This window comes from Nerophis ophidion, linkage group LG02, assembly GCF_033978795.1.
Source record: "Nerophis ophidion isolate RoL-2023_Sa linkage group LG02, RoL_Noph_v1.0, whole genome shotgun sequence".
Lineage (NCBI taxonomy): Eukaryota > Metazoa > Chordata > Actinopteri > Syngnathiformes > Syngnathidae > Nerophis > Nerophis ophidion.
This window is the reverse complement of record NC_084612.1, coordinates 13521009-13540576: the sequence shown is the minus strand read 5'-3', so window position 1 is coordinate 13540576 and position 19568 is coordinate 13521009. Positions and strand designations below refer to the sequence as shown.

At 39.6% G+C, this 19568-nt stretch overlaps 1 protein-coding gene across 2 annotated transcripts in view; it reads left to right on the top strand.

Moving 5' to 3' along the window:
- The window catches only part of nptnb (neuroplastin b), a 100324-nt gene that overhangs the window by 51670 nt on the left and 29086 nt on the right, over positions 1 to 19568 (top strand). For both annotated transcript variants that reach the window (XM_061877661.1, XM_061877650.1), the window contains 2 exons: positions 8467 to 8641; positions 9219 to 9313. In XM_061877661.1, the coding sequence (XP_061733645.1) occupies positions 8467 to 8641; positions 9219 to 9313 (270 nt within the window). The remainder of the gene's footprint in view (positions 1 to 8466; positions 8642 to 9218; positions 9314 to 19568) is intronic.

Below are 19568 nucleotides of genomic sequence, written 5' to 3'. Positions count from 1 at the left end.
GCTGAATTTTTTTAGACTGTTTTTTATACACTGAATTTTAAAACAGAAACATTTTGCCAACACCTTTTTTCCCCAAAGAAGCAAAGCATAATTTGATTTACAAAAATTAAAACGCGAGAAAAATCAGTGTCAAAAAAGCTTTTCATAATAAAAAGCACAAACTAACCTCCATATAAAACAACTAATTGTGTACTCACCCTTTGATGACATTGCAGTGTAAGTGGAGTGCAAGGATTTCCAAAGACAGGCTGGTTATTGTGCTTTTTACACGTCCTGCAAGTGTTAAAAGAAGTTAGCCACTGTTCAAAGTAAATGATTAAACAATAAAATTGTGGGCTCACCATTTGACGACGCATGATTGACTGTGCGTGAGTGACTCTTCACGTTGCCAATAAAGGAGCTAGTCCACGTTCTGTCCTTCTATAATTAATGTCAAGTCAGCCTTATTCTCCTGAGAGCCAGCAACCTCCGCAGTTGACATTTGTATTTTGCATAACGCCATTTTTTTTCTGAAATGTGTTACACTGAAAAATGAAATATATAAAACAAATGCAAAAAAAAAATGCCCTGTTGGCTAAACACAAATGTCCACTGTAGAGGACGCTGGTTGCACATCATCCCGAGAAGCTTTTTTTTCTCCCAAAGTTTGTAACTTCAACAAAATAAACACATTTATAAAAACAAACATCCACTGAATCACCAAAATGATTCCTGAGCATGGCCACCGCTGCTGCTCATTGCTCCCCTCACCTCCCAGTGGGTGAACATAGAGATGGGTCGAATCCAGAGGATAATTTCACCACACCCAGTATGTGTGTGACAATTGTTGGGACTTTAACTTTTTAACTTTAACTTTCTCAGTAAAATAAGTGGTTCAAACAACTTCAGAGATGTGTTTTTCCTGAACATATTTGTTGATGTCTGAACTGTGCCTCAGGGGCGTGTCAGATATGGACGTTCAGCTGTGCTTGTGTACACCCATTACAGAATTAATAGGCCTGAGTCAATAAATCAATTCATCAAACCGTAAATGACTATGAACTTTGCCGGAAGCGATGAAAGTGCCATGTCCGTGTGCGTTTGTTTTTGTTTGTCGCTTCACATCACGGTGCAAAAGGGTTCGCTCCGTGCATTCCTCTCAGCACCTGAGTTGTGTTTATTTAACAGTAGAAATAAATAAACTGAGTTAATCCTCTCTGTATCCATCCGCATCACACACAGGATGCATGGACAGAGCCTTGCGACTCGCTAGTGAGAAGCACTTCAAAGAAATAACCGTTCACGGTAAAATGTTTTTCTTTTAAAGTAAAAATTCACTGTGTGTGAATATTTCAGCTTCAAACCGAATCAGTAAAATTATTGTATCATCACGGACGAACGAGCCAGTGTGACAAATTTGTTGGAAGGCGATGGCATCACATAAAGACAACAAACCTAACCAATAGGGTTAAGTTTTACAACTAGGGAAAAAAGACTGCACTTCAATATTTAATAAAGTGCAATTGTTGCTAACAAAGATTAAGAATCCATAAATGTACTTATTTATTTAGGATAATTAAAGGTTCTTGAAATTCCAATTCCTCCTCTGCTAGCCTAACATAACCAGAAATCATGATTATAATTAAAGATAAAGTATTTTTTTTTAATTTACTTTCCCTAAATATCTAAAAGTATTCATATTCTCTTCATGTCATGTTATGATTCTTCCAGCGCTGTTGTTTTTAGGTTATAGAGTTTTTATCCAATCAGAATTCAGCTAGCTTATGTTGCCATGCTGTACCAAATCTGCCCTGGGCCTTCAGAATAAACAATGTTGGGCGTCTGTGCTCTGTAAATGAATGGGAACATATAGTTGATAGACAATTGCGATAGCCAATCAGATCATGAGTTGTTGTCAGTAAGGCCTTCTAGATGGCCTGATGCTGAATGTGACATTTACGCCTCCTGTGATTGGATACACGCCGGGATGAATTTGAAATCACATAGAGTTGATAGACAGTTGCGATAGCCAATCAGATCACAAGTTGTTGACAGTAGCCTATCCAGGTGGCCTGGTGTTAGCGAGACTGTGATTGGATACTCACTTGTCTTTCCAAAGTGAGTATCTAATCACAACTTGCAACTTAGCAGGAAGTAGGAAGTGTTGACCACAAAGAAGGAGAACAAAGCATTGATTAGGTGGCAGATATATATTGTGATGTTATGTGCTAGGTAACATAAGAACTCCATTACCCAGCATGCCACAGTAGTGAAGAACATGCACAGTGGCCCTGTTCAGGTTGTTGAATGTAGACATATTATTGATGACGACGCAGTGGAGTAAACTTTAAGAACTCAGCCAATATGCCTCGTCTGCATCTTTTATGATTAGACAAGACAACACATATATTTGCGAAGCCATTTTCAAGAAGGATATTTAAAGAGAAACTACATCTTGTGAGACCATATCGGCGATGAAATGGGGAAATGCCAGCCATTTCTGACGGGTACCATTGGCTTGTACGGCGTCGAATAGGCGCTACAAATTGTGAGTTCAAATATGTTATTTATTTCGTTTTTCACATTTATAATGTTTTCTGCTATTTAAATTTTGACAATACCACATAAGATATGTTTTAATTGCTGATATGGGTATATTGTAGGGCTGCGAATCTTTGGGTGTCCCACGATTCGATTCAATATCGATTCTTGGGGTCGTGATTCGATTATATATCGATTTTTTCGATTCAACGCGATTCTTGATTCAAAAATTATATTTTTCCGATTCAAAATAATTCTGTATTCATTCAATAAATAGGATTTCAGCAGGATCTACCCCAGTCTGCTGACATGCTAGCAGAGTAGTAGATTTTTTTAAAACACTTTTATAATTGTAAAGGACAATGTTTTATCAACTGATTGCTATAATGTAAATTAGTTTTACTATTAAACGAACTAAAAATATGACTTATTTTTCCATCCATCCATTTCCTACCGCTTATTCCCTTTCGGGGTCGCGGGGGGCGCTGGCGCCTATCTCAGCTACAATCGGGCGGAAGGCGGGGTACACCCTGGACAAGTTGCCACCTCATTGCAGGGCCAACACAGATAGACACACAACATTCACACTCACATTCACACACTAGGGCCAATTTAGTGTTGCCAATCAACCTATCCCCAGGTGCATGTCTTTGGAGGTGGGAGGAAGCCGGAGTACCCGGAGGGAACCCACGCATTCACGGGGAGAACATGCAAACTCCACACAGAAAGATCCCGAGCCTGGATTTGAACCCAGGACTGCAGGACCTTCGTATTGTGAGGCAGACGCACTAACCCCTCTGCCACCGTGAAGCCCATGACTTATTTTTATCTTTGTGAAAACATTGGACACAGTGTGTTGTCAAGCCTATGAGAGGCGATGCAAGTGTAAGCCACTGTGACACTATTGTTCTTTTTTGGAATTTTTTATAAATGTCCAATGATAATGTCAGTGAGGGATTTTTTATCAATGCTATGCTGAAATTATAACTTATATTGATACTGTTGTTGATAATATTACATTTTGTTTATTGCAGTTCTGAGTGTTGCTGGGTCAGGTTTGGTTTTGGAATTGGATTGCATTGTTATGGTATTGTTGTGTATTGGTTTGTTGGATTGATAAAAAAAAAAAAAAATTAAAAAAAAAATTTGAATCGATTCTGAATCGCACAACGTGAGAATCGCGATTCGTATTCGAATCGATTTTTTCCCACACCCCTAGTATATTGATTTTTAAATGCGCCAGAAAAAAAAACTGTTTTGTACACTGTTGAGGGGTTTTAATGCAAAGTAAATGTGTTTCTGTATAGTATTTCTCCAGCAATGGTCATGTGGTGACATAAATGATAGTATTTTGAGAGGTAATCATTGAAGTCGGACATCACTGAAGGCCTAGGTGGGAAACGCACGGCCCGCCACTGCAAAATACTAATAGGAAATAAAAGTTTGTTGCAATTGAAAGGACATAACTTGGTCTAGAAACAATGCTGACTATACTATACGATTCAATTCCATTCTTAGGGGGTAACAATTTGATTCAGAACGTAAAATAGATGTATAGCTCTGAAAAAGCTAACAAAAAATGGTTTTGTTTAATAAAATTATACCCAAACATTTAATAAATTCAAATACAAATAAGACAACAAGAGAAGTATCCAACACTTCATGTTTCTAAACTAAATCTGTACAGGAGATATGGGCATCTACGTCAACAATATGATTTGCCTGAGTGGCTGGACAGGACAGATTTAAAAAAAGATATCTATAAAATATATATTTTTTTAATCGAATAAGAATCGTTACAAATAAGAATGCCGATTTATTCGAAAATCCTTTTTGTTTTTTGGACACTCCTAATAGGCATACGACACACATGTCAATCTGACAAAATAAACATTCAAAATCAAGGCCTATTGAAGCTGACCAATACTGGTACATTTCCCACAGCCACCAAGGGGGTTGAATACACACTCACATTATGATGAGTGGAGCGCCACTTCAATTAAGGCAGTGAGTCACACTCCATGCTAAAACCTCTGCAGTTGCATTTAAGTAGGATCTTTTTGTGTGACTTAATAAGGTAATAGCTTATGTAATGGACCTGATTTTTGTTTTGCAGAAAAGCACAGCTAAACAACAAAAAAGAAAAAAAAATGGCACTGTTAAGTGCGGACAGCTTGAACAATTTGGTTCAGATGCATGTTCAGCGGACGAGTGAGTGGATCATCACACCGTAGAATAATGTCATATGTTGACTTAATATCTGAAGCTTTTTATTGGATAATTGTTTTTTTTTAAGAATCAAGAGTAGTTAGTGGAGTGGATCTAGTATCACTGGCAGCATATTCAGCACATACATTTTTATACCCCGTCTCATGCTGATAAGGAGAGTCGACAGCATTTATCACATTTTAAATTGACAGCCCGTCCTTAAAATAACCTTCCGTTGGAATCGCCTGTGGACCACTGTGCAGAGTTTGCTAAATGTTAATTTATGTACCTCATGTTGTGTCTGTACGCACGTCTTGAACATGCTATTAATAGAAGATGCTTGGTGGGGGGGAGATGTGCGCGAGTGGTGGGGGAGGGGGCGTGAAATCCCTGTAGCTACTGCGTATACAGCAGTGCGGGAAGACGCTGCCATGAATGCCAATACAAGTCGCTCGCTAGTCCTTTCCGCTGGCTCGCAGCCTTGCGGGAGCCACTAGCGACGTCACGATGCTTGGGCCTCATGCTTGGACTGCCTCGGCTTCCCACTCACAAAAGGGAGAGCAGGGGGGCACTTTGCCTTGAACGTCCTTGAGGAAACACAACGCTCAGTCACCGTGCAGCGACAACCCCGATGTAAAATGTCAAGGATGTGTTTCAAATTATTTGAATTTTTAGTGCTGGTTTGCCCAATATGTGGATTTTTTTTTTTAAATACAAAACCGTATTAGATGTTGTAGGGAATGCTATAATTACCATATGTCACTGGAGTACCAGTTGAAACCTACAGTAACACATACAAACATTGTGTTATTGGTAAATAAAAACAGAATACAATGATTTGCAAATCCTTTTCAACCTATATTCAATTGAATAGACTGCAAAGACAAGATACTTAACGTTCGGACAGGAAAACTTTATTATTTTTTGCAAATTCCAACTCATGCGGAATTTGATGCCTGCAACATGTTTAAAAAAAGCTGGCACAAGTGGCAAAAAAGACAGACTGAGAAATTTGAGGAATGCTCATCAAACACTTATTTGGAAGATCCCACAAGAGAACAGGCTGATCGAGGGCAGGTGGGTGCCATGATTGGGTATAAAAGCAGCTTCCATGAAATGCTCAGTCATTCACAAACAAGCATGAGGCAAGGGTCACCACTGAGTGAACGTATGTGTGAGCAAATTGTTTAAGAACAACATTTCTCAATGAGCTATTGCAAGGAATTTATGGATTTCACCATCTACGGTCCGTAATATTATCAAAATGTTCAGAGAATCTGGAGAAATCCCTGCACGTAAACAGCAAGGCTGAAAACCAACATTGCATGCCTGTGATCTTTGATTCCTCAGGCGGTACTGCATCAAAAACCGACAGCAGTGCGTAAATGATATCACCACATGTGCTCAGGAACACTTCAGAAAACCACTGTCAATAACTACAGTTTGTCGCCACATCTGTAAGTGCAAGTTACTATGCAAAGCAGAAGACACTTATCAACAACGCCCAGAAACGCTGCCGTCTTCGCTGGGCCCGAGCTCATCTAAGATGGACTGATGCAAAGTGGAAAAGTGTTCTGTGGTCTGACGAATGCACATTTCAAATTGTTTTAGGAAACTGTGGACGTCATGTCTGCCGGACCAAAGAGGAAAAGAACCATCCGAATTGTTATAGGCACAAAGTTCAAAAGCCAGCATCTGTGATGGTATGGGAGTGTATTAGTGCCCAAGGTATGGGTAACTAACACATCTGTGAAGGCACCATTAATGCTGAAAGGTACATGCAGGTTTTGAAGCAAAATATCTTACCATCCAAGCAACGTTATCATGGACGCCCCTGCTTATTTCAGCAAGACAATGTAATCCACCTGTTACAACAGCGTGGCTTCATAGTAAAAGACTGTGGGTACTAGACTGGCCTGCCTGTAGTCCAGACCTGTCTCCCATTGAAAATGTGTGGCACAATATGAAGCCTAAAATTAGACAATGGAGACCCCGGACTGATGAACAACTTAAGCAGTACATCGAGCAAGAATGGGAAATAATTCCACCTGAAAAGCTTCAAGAATTGGTCTCTTGTTCCCAAACGTTTACTGAGTGTTGTTAAAAGGAAAGGCCATGTGACACAGTGGTAAAAATGCCCCTGTATCAACTTTTTTGCAATGTGATGCTGCCATTAAATTTTAAGTTAATAATTATTTGAAAAAAAATTACGTTTCTCAGTTGGAAAATTAAATATCTTGTCTTTGCAGTCTACTACATTGGATATAGGCTGACAAGGATTTGCAAATCATTGTATTCTGTTTTTTTAAACTAATTACACAACGTGCCAACTTCACTGGTTTTGGGTTTAGTAGTTTGTTGGTGTACGGTAGGCCTATACAACTGGTGGCCCGGGAATGACCAGCCCCTGAGTTCCGTCATAAAACTTGGGAGATAGAGATCGGACGATTATCGGCGCCTAAATGTGGCAATTTGCTACATTGTGCCTTTTTTATCAATATCGGCCTTATTTTTTATATAACTATCTCAGCAGACACAAAGAAACACATATAATACAAACATTTTGTATTAAAAAAAGAGACATAGTAAAATAGATAAATAATAACCACTGCTCAAACACCAGCCCCCTTTTCCTGCATGAGAAAAAAATCCCTTTTTGGCAGATTCACAATTTTCTATTTATTAATTTCATTTACAAACAAAAAATACTCTCATTGTCAATAATTCTACCCAATTATATTTTGATATCTGACAGGGCATTTCTTGAGTGAAATCTGTTCGGTTCCAAACGCCTTTCACCGTGTAAAGAACTGCAGCCTCTGTATTTGCACCGCAAGATCCGTGGTAATATTGTGTTAACGCCGCCATAATCCGCCAGTCACATTTTCCTCACGGTAGCTAAACGGAGGTGGCGGAGTTCAACACGGTAGGGTCATGTGCTCATCAAGGAGCTACACGGACGCACTGCGGTTGATGCGGAGTAAAGGGTGGAGGACTTTTCCACCTTTCAGGAGATACCTATGCGCTGGGTTTGAAAAAGCTTTCCGCCATCATTAAGACACCATTCACTGCGTTTTGAGACATGCCATGAACCGCCATCCCAACTGGCCATGTGCGATCTCCCCTTGGTGACTAAATTTTCCGTAAGTGTGAATGTGAGTAAGTGCTTATCTATACTGTATGTGCCCTGTAAATGCTCGGATAAGCTCCTGCTAACCTGTGGCCCTAATAAAAACAAGCAGCATAACAAAAATGAATAGGATATGGCCAGGATGCATGTTTTTTTAGTGGAATATTTATACATTCCAGTGTTTCCCACAGGTCAGGCATCTATTTGTGTGGTCGGGTGGGGGCGGGGGGAGAGGCAGCGGTGGCGGTGGCGATGACCAAGAAGAACGCAGAGTCCCATTGCTTTTATGAGCGGTCGAGCGAGTCAAAAGCCGAAAAAAAAAAAAAAAAAAGTATATATATATAATTTATTTTTAATTTTTATTTTTTTTAATTTGTGGCGGCCGTAATCAAATACATGAATGTTTTGGAAACCCTGCATTCATCCATCCATCTATTTAACACGTCATGCAAAATAATGTCCAGCCATCCAAATTCCATACATGTTGGATATGTCCACACTGCAGCCAGTCATTTACGCATATCTTATTCTAACAGCATTCAGCCTTTAATGGAGCGGATGCAGGGGGTATAATGAGTTATATACCTTTACTGTCTCTGTCTTTGCAGAACCAAAGATCAATGCATCTGATCAGATCATGCTGCGGGTAGAATCCCCTCCAATACCAGTTACCCTGCGATGCAACCTCACCACTGCCCACACGCCCCACACTGAGAGCTTCTGGATGAAGAACGGCCGGGAGCTTGCAAACACGCGGACCAAGCAGGGGGAGACAACGTACAGGTGAGACGATACAGACTGAAATTAAATAAAAGGTCCAAAGTGTAAACCAAAGGCTAAATACAGATGGACTATATGGCATGATGATGAAATTAAATGTCAGTGAATATTGCCCATGTTTCAGGCCCTGGAATCAACAGTAACCACTTCTATTTATATTAAACGTCATCTATACTAAAAGTGAAAAACGTAGCCTTCAGTGCCAAGTTGGAACTTGTCACAAAAAATCACATATAGCGCACTAAGCTACTGTCGCCCCTGTAGACATACCGCAGACTCTCCCTCGCCAAAAGATAAGACCAATTGGTCACTTCCTTGTCACATTACATTAGTGATGCTCAGAAGATTACAGCTAATATGCCCATGGTTCTCCTAACCGGCAGAATCCCGAATTGCTGCGCTGTAAGATCACAACATTGTGCCAACACTTTGTTTGCTATGGGCTCTGTTATACTCGAGGGAAGGGGGGGGGCCTTACCGCTGTAGTTCAGACTAATTAATTGAGTTCAGCTTTACTTCATTGGCTTGAGTGACTGGTAGATTTAATGTTATGGAATGAATGTTTTGTTTCTTGTTGCAGAATTACTAAACCGCGGGCAGATGATTCCGGGGAGTACCTGTGTGTATACACGTTTGAAATGGCGCCCAATGCAAATGCTACCATTGAAGTAAAAGGTAAGATTATTGTGTTGCGTTATTGGACCTTTGGGATCTTAGCAATACAAACGAACAACACCGCGACAGTAGAGTGGTTGTCAAATGTTGGTAAAAGTTGTACACCAAAATTTTCTGGGAAAATATGTATTTGAAGTAAAAAGAAAATAAAACTTCCATCAATCAATAAATTCCCTTTATTTAACCTGGTAAAACTCATCGATGGAGATCTCCGGTAATATCGGACTGCCGATATTATCGGTTGATAAACACTTTAAAATGTAATCTCAGAAATTATCGGTATTGGTTTCAAAATTAACACTGTTACAAATATGTGCCACTGTGAACCCACACCAAACAAGAATGAAAAACACATTTTGGGAGAACATCCGCACCGTAACACAACATAAACACAACAGAACAAATACCCAGAATCCCTTGCAGCACTAACTCTTCCGGGACGCTACAATATTCACTCCCGCTACCCCCGCCCCCCCACCACCACCATAATCTCCCCCCCACAACCCCGCCCAGCTCAACCTCCTCATGCTCTCTCAGAGAGAGCAAGTCCCAAATTCCAAGCTGCTGTTTTGAGGCATGTTAAAAAAAATATTGCACTTTGTGACTTTAGTAATAAATATGGCAGTGCCATGTTGGCATTTTTTTCCATAATTTGAGTTTATTTATTTTGGAAAGCCTTGTTACATTGTTTACTACATCCAACAGGGCATCACAACAAAATTAGGCATAATAATGTGTTAATTCCACAACTGTATATATCGGTATCGGTTGATATCAGAATCGGTAATTAAGAGTTGGACAATATCGGAATATCGGGTATAGGCAAAAAAAGCCATTAACGGACATCTCCACTCATTGAGATTAAAATCTCTTTTCCAGGAGTGACCTGGCCAAGACTGTAGCAAAGAAAAGTTACAGAAATGCATATAACAACAACAAAAACAGCAGCAGTCACACACCACAGTTAAAAAATAAATGACCTACATAAATTAACATAAAAGCACATGACAAAAAATGTTAAAGTAAAAACAATTTCAATACCCAAAAGAAACAGTTTCTCGATCCTTTAAAATGGCCTCAAATGCCCCTTAAGTGATCAGCTCAGGCAACCTCAGATCCTTTTGCAAGTCATTCCATAACCAGGGAGAAGCACATTTGAAAGATTTTTTGAGAAAGATTTATGTTGGCTTTCGGAAAAAAACATGCTAAAAGTATGTCCTGCAACCTTAAACTGTAGCGACTGGAATCTCTACACATATAACAGCACAAATAAGGAAGGCCCAAGAAGTGATTTATACATAAAACACATTTTTAGAGAAAATCTGCAAACAGACAAGGCTGGACAGTTTGCCGTGCATACAAAGTGCAATGGAGGACAAGGTTGCCACAGCTGCTAATAACACCTAAGGCACAGTGATGTACAGTAGAGCTGCACTTTAATTACAGTTTTAATCGTGGTCACGATTTTGGCAGCTACAATGAAATGACCCTGTTCGTCGGCGATATTAACAATAAAAAGCAGGCTCTGCTGCATATCAAAGCAAATATTTGAACAACAAACAGTAAGCCAACCACCAGGGGGCGACATACTTGCCAACAGTGTTGATTTTCTCGGGAGAGTTACGAATTTCAGTGCCACTCCCCATAATCTTCACAATTTCTTTTTTCACGATTTCCACTCGGACAACAATATTGCTACACCAACTTTATATGGATGCCTTTGCCGGCCGAACAAAAGTAGCGGTTGCACCTCAAAGTCAAGCACGACAATCAGAACAGAATAATGGTGAGAAAGAAGAGGAAATAATTGTAAGTTCCAAAATGATTGGAAAAAATAATTTATATTTATCTAGGACAGTGGTCGGCAACCAAAAACGTTGAAAGAGCCGTATTGGACCAAAAATACAAAAAACTGATCTGTCATGAGCCGCAAAAAAATGAAAAGCCATATATAAGTGTTATCATGAAGGCGACACATGATGTAAGTGTCTATATTAGCTATAGTAGCTTACTATCAAAATGACTATGTGTCGCAGGTTGAAGCAAGTCTATGTATATTTATTCTACACATTTTTACAACAATAGAAACCATAAGTTAATTAGAGGCTACTCAGAAGATAACTCCTGGAAATTACTGGCTTTTAATGGACAAAGGTATAGATTTGTGTGTCCAAGTTTAAGGAAACGGCATGGCTGTCTTCTTCTAATGGATTTATTACAATCTTTGGCAAGCTAGGTAATGTTTGCTGTGTTCTGGAACAACATGCCACACAAACAACTATCAGAAATGCAGCCAATTTTACATACAGATAATGTGTCATGATGCATGCAAAACTAAATTATATACAAAGAGGATGAAAGTAAAGGAAATTTAATGAGCTCAAATATACCTACATAAGAGGCATAATGATGCAATATGTACATACAGCTAAACCAAATAGCATGTTAGCATTGATTAGCTTGACCAAATATGCCAAATTAGCCCTCCACCAAGTCAATAACATCCACAAAGCTCACCTTTGTGCATTCACACACAGTATAAAACGTTTGGTGGACAAAATGAGACAAAGAAGGAGCGGAAGATTGCACATGTAAACAAACTGTTGCGTCACAGTCCACACTATGGTGAGTTCAAGAACCGCTAAAATTAGTAGGACAAAACGATGTTCACCAAATACTCAGCATAGACACAAACATATTAAACAGTGGGCTTTCTAACAATTGGGAAGGTCTGTGTCATGTTTGTCCTCAAACAAAAAACATACTAAAACAAAAAAAATATTTTTTTCCCCATCTTTTTACTTTTTGGATCCTTTTTTCAAAATGGGAGCCACTAAGGTGGCACTAAAGAGCCGCATGCGACTCGAGGCCCACGGGTTGCTGGCCACCGATCTAGGACATCTTGAAGGGGAAGGACCATGCTGCCTGCAAATTTTGTGGATCCAACTTCTTTATTGAACTCGGTGGCCGAACGGAAACGATCACACAAGGCTTCGGCAACGCAGCACCGGTCGCAGCCCAGCATTTTATGCCATTTTGGCATATGGAGACCTGAGGGTGTTACTTATGCCGAACATAACCATAGATGGGTATGCTGTTCGCTACAAGCAACATCCTGTCTCATTTGTGGATGTTTCAACAAATCCGTGAAGGATATGTTCCCACATTCAGATATCGCTCGCCAGTACGTGAATGGCAGAACAAAGGCTACTCAAATAGTGAAAGGTATGTAAAATAATATTGTTAGGTTTGCCATTGAAGCAACTATGGAGGGATACCGAAAAGACAGTGGACTCATTTTAAAGTGAGTAAGAACAAAATAGTTCTTAAAAATATTGGGAAAAATTAGATGCATTATTACATATGTGCCCACCAATACCGCAGAGGGACCCACAGGATGCAGACAGGCACGCATTTTATCCCCGGAAAACACCCGCAATCATCGCCGTTCTCTAAGCAACCTCCTGCTCATTTTCCCAAAACCCAGAAATGCTCCCACGCCGATAAACCGACGCGTAAGTCAAACGAGTTGCATGGCAAAGCTACGTTGGTGTACATCTAAACAAATCAGGGAGTTGCAGCGACCGGTTAAGCATTAACAACACTTCCCTTCTTTCCTCAACCGCCATTGTTGGCCCGAGATGTAAAGTGAGCAGTACATGAAGTGAAGTTGGCACGTTGTGTAAATGGTAAATAAAAACAGAATACAAGGATTTGCAAATCCTTTTGAACTTACAGTATATTCAATTTAATAGACTGCAAAGACAATATACTTAACGTTCGAACTTGCCCAATATGTGGATATATATATATATTTTTAAATACAATACCGTATTAGGTGTTGTAGGGAATGCTATAATTGCCATATGCAACTGGAGTACCAGTTGAAATCTTCAGTAACACATACAAAACTATAAAAACAAAACACAAAACCCAAAACCAGTGAAGTTGGCACGCTGTGTAAATCGTAAATAAAAACAGAATACAATGATTTGCAAATCCTTTTCAACCTATATTCAATTGAATAGACTGCAAAGACGAGATACTTAACGTTCGAACTGGAAAACGTTGTTATTTTTTGCAAATATTAGTTCATTTGATGCCTGCAACAAGTTAAAAAAGAAAAGGCCGGCACTGGAGGCAAAAAAGACTGACAAAGTTGAGGAATGCTCATCAAACATTTATTTGGCAAATCCCACAGGAGAACAGGCTAATTGGGAACAGGTGGGTGCCATAATTGGGTATAAATAACAGCTTCCATTAAAAGGCTCAGTCATTCACAGAAATAGATGGGGCGAGGGTCACCTCTTTGTGAACAAATGCATTATATTCAAAGTTAATGATTATTTGAATTATTATTTGATAACACAGTCAAACTTTTCACAGAGTCATGCACAGCCAGTTATCTGGAAATAAATGTCAATAAAAAAGAAGAAATATGGTTCAACCCCCCCTCACCTCAGCACCCCATCATCGTAAACACACAAACAGTTAAAACAGTTGACACTTTTAAATACCTGGGCGTAACCTTGGACAATAAACTCACCTTTGATCAGCACACCACGGACATTCAAAAAAGAAGTCAACAAAGACTGTCAGCCATCCGAAAACTTAAAGGACTATACGTTGCACCTCATCTCTTATTATTATTTTACCAAAGCATCGTTCAACCCATCCTTATCTACTGTTCCACATGTTTTTTCACCATGCTTTCTGTAACCAACCGGACCAAACTCACACGCATTACAAACATAGCAGCTAAAATCATCGGGCTACCCACACCCAACATTTCAGATTTAAACCACAGGTCCATCATTCGACTAGCAAACACAATAGTCCTGGATATCAGTCACCCACTACACAAATACATAATCCCACTACCATCAGGGCGCAGGTATAGAACCATCAAGTTCTGGAGGACCCGCCTCAGGAAAAGCCTTATCCCTGCAGCTATAGCCGCCCTTAACAGCAGGCCCGGCCGACCTGTCTGACAAAGCCTGTAAATGTGTTGGTCATGTATGATGTCTTTTTGTTATTTTTGTTTTGTGATGTGTAATGTCTATATGTTTAAAGGGGAACATTATCACCAAACCTATGCAAGCATCAATATATACCTTGATGTTGCAGGAAAAAAGACCATGTATTTTTTTAAACGATTTCCGAACTCTAAATGGGTGAATTTTGGCAAATTAAACGCCTTTCTGTTTATCGGTCTTTTAGCGATGACGTCAGAACGTGACGTCACAGAGGTAGTAACACACCCGCCATATTCATTTTCACATTACAAACACCGGGTCTCAGCTCTGTTATTTTCCGTTTTTTCGACTATTTTTTGGAACCTTGGAGACATCATCCCTCGTCGGTGTGTTGTCGGAGGGTGTAACAACACTAACAGGGAGGGATTCAAGTTGCACCACTGGCAAGAAATCTGCCGCCAGACCCCCATTGAATGTGCCAGAGTGTCTGCACATTTTTCCGGCGATGCTAAGACAGACATGGCACAGAGATGTATGGATAACCTGCAGATGCATTTGCAACGATTAAGTCAACGAAATCACAAAGGTGAGTTTTGTTGATGTTGTTGACTTATGTGCTAATCAGACATATTTGGTCACGGCATGACTGCCAGCTAATCGATGCTAACATGCTACGCTAATCGATGCTAACATTCTATTTACGCTAGCTGTATGTACATTTGAAACTAGATACCCACATTTAATGCGAAACAAACACTTACCAATCGACGGATTTAAGTTGCCCCAGTGTCACAAGACGTGGGCCACTTCATTAGGTACACCCACGCTATGGCCGAATAGCGTCAATAGCTATTCGCTCAATAGCTTCAATTTCTTCTTCAATTTCGTTTTCGCTATCTGCCTTCATACTCCGACCATCTGTTTCAATACATGTGTAATCTGTTGAATCGCTTAAGCCGCTGAAATCCGAGTCTGAATCCGAGCTAACGTCGCTATATCTTGCTGTGGTATCCGCCATGTTGTTTGTATTGGCAGCACTGTATGACGTCACAGGGAAATGGATAGTGGTTTCGAAGATAGCGAAAATAAGGCACTTTAAAGCTTTATTTAGGGATATTGAAAAAAACTTCAAAAAATACAACGAGCCACTGGGAACTGATTTTTATTGTTTTTAACCCTTTTGAAATTGTGATAATGTTCCCCTTTAAATGTACGGCAGTGAAAATTAATTTCCCGAACGGGGACCAATAGATCTAAATCTAAAATTCTAAATCTATTCAATTGAATATAAGTTGAAAAGGATTTGCAAATCATTGTATTCTGTTTTTATTTACAAATTACCCAACGTGCCAACTTCACTTGTTTTGGGTTTTGTAGTACGTGCATTTTGTGCATCATCTTATTTTTTTCCTTTTTTTGCACTTTATAATTACTATATTTATTTGTAGTCAGCCTTTTATACATTTTTTTACAGATGTGTTATTTTTATTTTGAAATGAAAGCCAAATTCACATGCTATTTATTTAAAATAGAAAGTGCCATAAATCGTGTTTCACATAACAGCAAATAACCGTGATTATTTAAATATTGATGAAAATAATTGTGATTATTATTTTAAGCACATAAGTGTCAGGTTCATTCATAAAAAGCAAGTCTCCTTAATCTAGCAAAATTCCAACAATCATCCTGTGCAATATCATGAAAGACGCCAGCACATCCTCCAAGATTAGGCAGGTGCTAGGCTAGAGGGCTTTTGCGTTCCATCATTGTGACCCGCTTTCGTTTCAGTGCAAACTGTCAGGATACGCCCCACACCTGTCGCAAGGTCGAGAGATTTATGATCTGGCTCACGTTTACCAGAAGAACGGTGGCCATTGCATTCGTTCTTTTTAATCCTTTTGATCCAACATTTCTTCCGGCCCGTGGTAAATATTGTAAGTTAAATGTCTAATAGTGACTTATATATACATGTATTTAAGTCTTTTATCTTATATTTAAACCAGGGGTCTCAAATTCAATTCACCTGGGGGCCACCGGATGGAGAGTCTGGGTCAGGCTGGGCTGCAAGAAAAGATTTCTTAAAAAAAATGTTGCACACTCCTCAGCATGTCTAGTTGTATAATGACGGTTCAAATTGTATTCATTGTGCACCACAACTTTCTCTGTGCAAATACAAACCCCGTTTACATATGAGTTAGGAAATTGTATTAGATGTAAATATAAACGGAATACAATGATTTGCAAATCATTTTTAACCCATATTCAGTTGAATATGCTACAAAGTCAACATATTTGATGTTAAAACTGATGAACTTTTTTTTTTTGCAAATAATCATTAACTTTAGAATTTGAAACCAGCAACACGTGACAAAGAAGTTGGGAAAGGTGGCAATAAATACTGATAAAATTGAGGAATGCTCATCAAACACTTATTTGGAACATCCCACAGGTGTGCAGGCTAATTGGGAACCGGTGGGTGCCATGATTGGGTATAAAAGCAGCTTCCATGAAATGTTAAGTCATTCACAAACAAAGATGGGGCGAGGGTCACCACTTTGTAAGCAAATTGTCAAACAGTTTGTTTAGAACAACATTTCCCAACGAGCTATTGCAAAGAATTTATGGATTTTACCATCTATGGTCCGTAAAATCATCAAAAGGTTCAGAGAATCTGGAGAAATCACTGCACGTAAGCGATGATATTACGGACCTTTGACTCCTCAGGTGGTACTGAATCAAAATCCGACATCAGTGTGTAAAGGATATCCCCACATGGGCTCAGGAACACTTCATAAAATCACTGTCAGTAACTACAGTTGGTCGCTACATCTGTAAGTGCAAGTTAAAACTCTATTATGCAAAGCGAAAGCCATTTATTAACAAAACAAAGGAACGCCGCTGGCTTCGCTGGGCCCAAGCTCGTCTAAGATGGACTGATGCAAAGTGGAAAAGTGTTCTGTAGTCTGACGAGTCCACATTTCAAATTATATTTGGAAACTGTGGACGTGGTGTCCTCTGGAACAAAGAGGAAAATAACCATCCGGATTGTTATCGGCGCAAAGTTCAAAAGCCAGCATCTGTGATGGTATGGGGGTGTATTAGTGCCCAAGACATGGGTAACTTACACATCTGTGAAGGCACCATTAATGCTGAAAGGTCCATACAGGTTTTGGAGCAACATATGTTGTCATCCAAGCAACATTATCATGAACGTCCCTGCTTATTTCAGTGAGACAATGCCAAGACACGTGTTACAACAGCGTGGCTTCGGAGTAAATGGATTGTACTTGTATAGCGCTTTTTCTACCCCTTTTTAAGGAGCCCAAAGCGCTTTGACAGTATTTCCACATTCGCCCATTCACACACTGATGGTGGGAGCTGCTATGCAAGGCGCCCACCAGAACCCATCAGGAGCAAGGGTGAAGTGTCTTGCCCAAGGACACAACGGACGTGACTAGGATGGTAGAAGGTAGGGATTGAACCAGTAACCCTCAGATTGCTGGCACAGCCAGTCTACCAACTTCGCCACACCGTCCCTAGTAAAAGAGTGCGGGTACTTTCCTGGCCCGCCTGCAGTCCAGACATGTCTCCCATCGAAAATGTGTGGCGCATTATGAAGTGTAAAATACGAAAACAAAACCTCTGACTGTTGAACAACTTAAGCTGTACATCAAGCAAGAATGGTAAAGAATTCCACTTTCAAATCTTCAACAAATAGTTTCCTCAGTTCCCAAACGTTTATTGAGTGTTGTTAAAAGAAAATGTGATGTAACAAAGTGGTGAACATGCCCTTTCCCAACTACTTGGGCATGTGTTGCAGCCATGAAATTCTACGTTAATTATTTTTTGCAAAAGAAAATAAAGTTTATCAGTTTGAACATCAAATATCTTGTCTTTGTAGTGCATTCAAATGAATATAGGTTGAAAAGGATTTGCAAATCATTGTATTCCGTTTATATTTACATCAAACACAATTTCCCAACTCATATGGAAACAGGGTTTGTAAGACACGTCGGGGTGCCCTTGTGCTCAACAAAGAAATATTGCATCCCCCACTTTTCTTGGAATTGTCTTTGCTAATCACTAACCTTTCTGTTCACTGCAGGCTTTGAAAATGACATGTTTGCGGTAGTGGAATATATTTGTATATACGGAGAATAATGTTATTTCCACAATGTGTGTCGTTCCGCTTTTCCTCCCTACAACAACAGGGCGGTTGGCGGATAATAGCCGGCAAAGTACCGGGATAGCGAGCGCAAAAAAGTGACGGGTCCCGGAGTGTTATCTGGCGTCATATAGAAATATATGTAGTGTTCATCGTGTGACGCATTGCATATTAAACAATAAAAAAATCAAATTACGGTTTGAATTGGTCCAGGTTATTGGGGACTGTTATTACTGACGGACAGGTGTTCATCAGTAGTAGCACCCCTCTAGAGAAACAATGAGTGTCATTAGTATTATACAAAACATTTAAAAAATAATAATACTTGTCGACATATGTAGCCAGCCAGGCACTTAAGAAAACCCTCGTGTGGTTTTATACTGTGATAAATACGCTTGCTAAAATGTGACAGAAACGTTGCCATGGAGCTTTTTCAAAAATGTATGGAAATGGAAAAAAAAAATGGTGTGAAAAATATTTTTTTGTTGTAATATGGTTTCTGTAGGAGGACAAACACGACACAAACCTTCCTAATTGTTAGCAATCCCACTGTTTATTAGGTGATGGTGAGCGCCATTCTGTCCTACTAATTTCAGCGGTCCTTGAACTCACCGTTGTGTTGACTGTTGTTTACATGTACAACTTCCTCCGACGCTGCCACAAAAATACGTGTCCAATGCCCCTCCTTCTTTGACTCAAGTTGTCCACCAAACGTTTTATACTGTGCGTGAATGCACAAAGGTGAGCTTTTATTGATGTTATTGACATGTTGGAGTGCTAATCAGGCATAGTTGGTCACTGCATGACTGCAGGCTAATCGATGCTAACATGCTATTTAGGCTAGCTGTATGTACATATTGCATCGTTATGCCTCGTTTGTGGGTTTTTTTTTAATTTCCGTTACTTATGTCCTCTGTGTATTTAGTTTATTTTTCCACCTTTTATGACACATTATCTGTAGTTCTGATCGTTGTTTGTGTGCCATGATGTTCCAGACCACAGCAAACGTTACCCAGCTCTCAAAGATTGTAATAAATTCATCCGACGAAGACAGCGTGTCGTTTCCTTTAACTTGGACACACACATCTATACTTTTGGCCATTATAAGACAGTC